Consider the following 5644-nt stretch of genomic DNA (forward strand, 5'->3'; position numbering starts at 1 on the left):
ATATATATATATATATATATATATATATATATATATATATATATATATATATATATATATATAGATAGATAGATCTATAGCTAGGCTAATGTTAAATACTGTTGTAAAATGAATTGATTAGTCGAAATTAGTCGTTACCCTGTATGATTCATCACTAGACATGGTGCAGGCTGATGGCTTCACACACTTGGCATCGAACCTGGCAACCCGACTGCTGAAATTATTTTTTGTAGTTGCAAGTACGATCTAGACGCACTAGATGGTGGTATTCTGCTCATTCTACATAATCAACCTTTAAGCCCTGGAGGAGCTCACTGGACCTGTTACAGACGATTTGCTGGCTGTATGTGGCTCATGCAGAACATTATTACGACAATATCACAGAAGCTTGTGTAAAGTGAGATCAGTACATTAGTGAAGTCACTGTCACTCACTCCTGCCGCTGCCACAGTTAGAAAAATGCATCAAATCAACTCCGGCTGGCTGTGTCAGAAAATGCATCAATATCGGAAATGCCAGGACTCCAGCGAGACAGAGTTTGGGCTTTTCCAAGGTGCATTTACAAGTTACTTTATTTACTGTAGATCGTTACAACAATTCACCAAAAGAACAAAGCAGGTATGCCTTAATGCACGATTCCAAATCTTCATCAAAACGTGCCATATTCAGTGTGTAAGTTGTTAGCTTGGAGGCTGTTGTTGTTGTTTCCCATAGCAGAAAAAGATTTGACAACAGTAGCATAGAGATAGCAGAAGGAAGGGAGAACACCAGCTGAAATCAGCACCCAAATGACAGGCTAATAGCCACAGTCTACATCTGCTGAGTCAGACTAACTAACATTAGACTTTCTGAAGTTAATGGTAACGTTACTAATGAGTCAGCAACCAAAGTTTGTATTTCCATACATTTCAAAAATGTTTCAAAAATGCCCCCATAAAAAAAAACAAAAAAAAAAAACACTACACACACACCAGCCCCATCAAAAGATACTTGGCACCTTGTCTAAGGCTTTCCTGAGTTAGGCACTGTTTAATTAAAGACAGTGGGTTGTTTTATTCCAGAGCAAATTACTAAACTCACCAGTTTCCTGAATGATGACTGCATTACTTTGAGATGTGAAGAAATCTGGTTCCCTTCTCCATCCTTGGCAGGTGTAACTGCCTCCATGTGAGATGTCATATTGATAACCATTTTTAATATCGACAGGTTTTTTTGAAGAGTCCGAGGTATATCTGATCCATAGATTTTCCAAGCCAGTAGCATCCTCAACATCACAGGTCAGAGTAACATGGCCCCTCACTGGTACGGTGGTCTCATCTGCTCTCAGTGTGACCACACGTCTCTGTGCTGTTTAGTAAAAAAACAAAACAAAAAAAAAACAGTAAAACAAGGAAATTACTGCAATGAACATGCCACCAAACCGCACTTACACTTTAACACAGCACAAAAGAAACACTTTTGTTTCATATTGCGTAAAATTTGTTTAAATGAACCGATTTGTTTTCAGCTGGTAGTGCACATAATCCATCCTGACACTTTCTACATGTCTAAAGCCTCGAGTGGTGGCAGACAGTTCAACACAATGCAGCTTAAGAAAACACAAACAAATACACAGAACACAAGTGAGCGAAGAAACATTTTCAACAGTCTGACGCCACATTCACAGCTGCAAATTCAGATATGACGAGAAAACACAGATAAGTCCTCCACAACATCTAAATAAGGTTTAAATGCAAAACAAATTTCTCCAGGACACACTAGCAGTAAAATGCTGATGCTGGATGTACCCATCATCTTTGATAATTAAATCAGAATGTAAAGTGAGCTTGTTTTCCAGTATCACTGACAAGTGGTCATGGTATTCATCAGCAGTCAGTTTTCAACACACAGTGTTGTCTACAACTTGCAGCCTGTCTCTGTTTAATTATGTTTTCTGAATTTGCTCAAATTGAATTTATATGCAGCATTTTCTTAAGTGTCTATGCATTGTCCACTGTGACAAAATCTACTTAAAATTGAAGACTTCAGTCTGTTCAGTGATTGGTTAGGTGAAGGCAGAGTAAAGATTTACTTCTTCGGTACTTGCTTGGGAGTTTTTTGAGACATATGAGTACTTTATGAAGCATTTAAAGAAATATTTTTGCTGAATGAAGAATGTGACTTGTGATAGAAAGCTTACAAAACTCAATAAGAAGATATTTCATCACAGTGTGACAGCTACTTACCTTCCACTCGCAGTTCTTTTGCTTCGGATTTTGCCCCATCACCAAACTCACACGCGTATTTGCCCTCATCTGACTTGGAGACTGAATGAATGGTCATTTCTGCTCCTCGTGACTGATGGTTTTCAACACGTGATATGTCCTTGAAAAAGGCAGCTTTCATCTTGTTTCTTCGATTATGATGTTTGCAGCGCATAGTCACTGAGTCTCCTTCAAACACGGTGAATGCAGGACTCTCCAGGACTGCATCACCACCTATGTAACAGATGTAGAGTGTTAGTTTATTAATAAGCTCAATCAAACAAACATCTTCCTCATCTTACAACTCATAAGTGATTCAGCAGTTACATATCTTACTGTCTTCATCTTTCACAAGGAAACATTTATCAGATGCTTTAACAGGCTGCCTATAATTTATATGAAGCTCTTGATTTGAACAGCATGTCTCTGCCCTTCTCTTCTTCCTGTTTATTATTTTCCTTCAATTGATTATGTTTGTGACAGTCATTTAAAGCACTTCACTCGAGAAAAAATAAGATCTAATTTAAATAATATAAGCATAGTGTCAACAGGATGATCATATCAACATGGCTACTCGGCGACACTTACAATGACTTGTAAACAATGCAGATGCTTCCACACAGGGCAGACAGGCTCACTGGATGATTTGATGAACATGAAAATGATGTGACTCAAACCAGCAAGTCTACTGGTGCCCAAAACTTACACGGAATACTTTTGAAAACATTTTCATGATCATTTTTAACCAAATTTAAAATCTTTCAAAATATTTCATTCATTTATATTTTTTCTTATCTAAGCATTGCAGGTTAGTATAAAAGTAAGTAGTGTATTGGGCCTTTTCCACTGTCACTCTTGCGCCCATTTGCATTTCCATTGTCAGTTCAACTTGGCCAGAGATGGACCCTTTCTGGAGTAGGCCCAAAAGCCAGGCTGCCTGCCCTCAAGCGGCTAGCAGTGACGTCATGCCGACCACAGCCAACCCTCAATGACCCCTCTTCTACCTCTCAAATGAACCATGTGTGTTGCAACTCCACTCACCTCTGTGTGCAGGAGACCAGAGAGAAAAGCGTTTTTAAATGTCTCAGTGTGTTCAGCTCTCAGTACTTTTGTGGCTTTCAACTGAATCTCTGTGGTTTGGAGTTTAGTTTCTCTTCTGCGTCCTGTTTTTACTTTAGATATCTGCTTTATTTTACTGTTTCATGTTCGCTTTCAGCTGTGTTTGAGGTTGTATGAAGCGCCTGTCTTTAATAAGGGCAAGTCCTATAATATCACAGGGAGGAAGAGTAAAAGCAGAAACAGCTACTGTGAGATGAAAATGAAGAGCTGCAGACAACAGGCTCTGACTGCACCTCTGCAAACAGCTCACCTCCAACAGGTAAACTTCTTTTACCTGCCCTGCTGTGGAAAAACACATGCAGCTACGGTAACAGGGGACTTAAGCTGTGGATCTGCTTTTAAATGTCATCACTCAAGGCAAGCCATCATCAATTAAAGACACACACTCAAGTGGGTAACCCCGTTGTAATGGAAATTTAAACCCTTGTTGTGCTGGGCTGATGACCTAAAACAAACCATAAGTACTCCATAAGTACTTTTAAAGATTTTGGACTTTCACACAGAAGACCTTGACTCATTTTGACCAAAAGCTAAAGATGGTCACATGAAATTAGATCAAATGTTTGTGGCAATTAAGACCTCACAAATTCACATTTTAATTTTATGGCTTAATATTTTAAAAAAATTAATTTATTACACTTAAAGACTTCATAGGGACCTGCAGACACCCTGCATATACTATAACCACATCTCACCCCAAGTAGTGCTATTAGTAATAGTATCCTAAAAGTCACTGAGAAACTTCAGGTTGGTTTACAAGTTGTCACCCATCTGTATGTGAAGCACTTCACAATGTTTGATAACTGTGGCACCGAGCACACCATGTCACTATCAAAAATGAGATTTGAACTGCATAATAAGTGGAATTATTAATTTGTTCATTCATTATCCAAAACTGCTTACACCTATTCAGGGTTGCAGGGGGGCCGATCCCAGCTGACACTGGGCGAGAGGCGCGACATGGGGTAATTAAATATTACAATTACAATAAGTCATTGTTAATGAACTATTGGGGAAGACTGTTGTAAGTGACTGTAGCACCTGTTAGCCCTTCCTAACATCAGGGCCCTCAGCGTGGCTATCTTTTTCCTCATTCTGCCCTGTTAAGATGATTAGATAAATATATTAAAAGAAAATGTGTCTGTATGAAGGCAACAACCTCTGCAGAAAAACTACTACACTTTGACATTAAGGTCAGCACAGCATCAGGTCTCCCTATGTAAACATGCATATAAAATAATACTTTCATAATTTGTACAAACTGATTAAAAACAAAAGAAATAGATAACTGCTCACCTTCATCTTGTCCATAGAGGAGCGTGCTCAGCACTACAATAAAGATAAAAACTTCATTAGACAACAACAGTGGCAACTATAGCTTATCAGTCAATAGTATTATGCATTTCTGTGATGATGTTCTTTAAGTCTGTAAAGAGGTGAGAAACTCAAATACATAAAATACCCAATAAAATCAATTCAAAAACCATAACTGTAACAATACCTTAAGACTATATATGGTACATGCATTATGCAAATATGTGTGTAAAAAGCTAGTAGTTATATATCCAACAGCTTTGCAGTCTATACAAAAACATGCGTCTGCCTCTTAAAGTCACAAAATTGAAAAGTTGCTGATGTACTCACAGAATAACGCCAGCACACAGAGCAAAGTGTGCCCCATCTTCACATCCAGCGCTGACACACTCTGCTGCTGTGCTTGTCAGAAATTCAAATACTTTGTATTAATAGTGATGCAACGGAAAATGAGAAGAGAGAAGTATCCTTTCATGTGAATATGACAGCAGACTTTTTCTCTAACTTCTCTCAGTGTGGCCTGTCTGTTCTTACTTCTCTTTCACACAAAGCCAAGACAACTGCAGGGGCTTTGACCACAGCGTACTGACATGTTTACACTTCCTGCCCACAGGTGAAAATGTATTAGCTTGTTTCATCTGCAAAGGTTTGTACATGGTGCCTAAAATTGTTAAATTAAAAATTGGTATGAACAATAAGCAAGTATTCCACATCCCTGCAACATAAGACCATTTAATTTAACCATATAACATCATACACATACCTTACATTTTATTGTATGTTTATTTAGTGTATGTTCTGAACATATACTTCCTGTATTGTGATGAGGTTTGTGTTGTGTGCTGGGGAAATTGCAGTTGGTTGGCAACGAGGATTGGTTGGCTTACAGCTATTTCCTGGTGCTTGGACGTTCTCAGAAACAAAAATGTTACACTGAGTTGATTGCTTGCCCTGCAGTCATCTACTAT

The 5644-nt window shown here is 38.4% G+C and overlaps 1 protein-coding gene across 1 annotated transcript in view; it reads right to left on the minus strand.

Annotated features, from left to right (window-relative positions):
- LOC126404182 (obscurin-like) overlaps positions 1 to 5193 on the minus strand; it is a 42372-nt gene extending 37179 nt beyond the window's left edge. The window contains exons 1-4 of the mRNA XM_050067227.1: positions 5007 to 5193; positions 4659 to 4691; positions 2226 to 2477; positions 1081 to 1347 (exon numbers count right to left, since the gene is read on the minus strand). Coding sequence (XP_049923184.1) covers positions 1081 to 1347; positions 2226 to 2477; positions 4659 to 4691; positions 5007 to 5043 — 589 coding nt within the window. The 5' untranslated portion in view covers positions 5044 to 5193. The remainder of the gene's footprint in view (positions 1 to 1080; positions 1348 to 2225; positions 2478 to 4658; positions 4692 to 5006) is intronic.
- Positions 5194 to 5644: the final 451 nt, after the last annotated feature.

The sequence above is a fragment of the Epinephelus moara genome, chromosome 17 (genome assembly GCF_006386435.1).
Source record: "Epinephelus moara isolate mb chromosome 17, YSFRI_EMoa_1.0, whole genome shotgun sequence".
NCBI lineage: Eukaryota > Metazoa > Chordata > Actinopteri > Perciformes > Serranidae > Epinephelus > Epinephelus moara.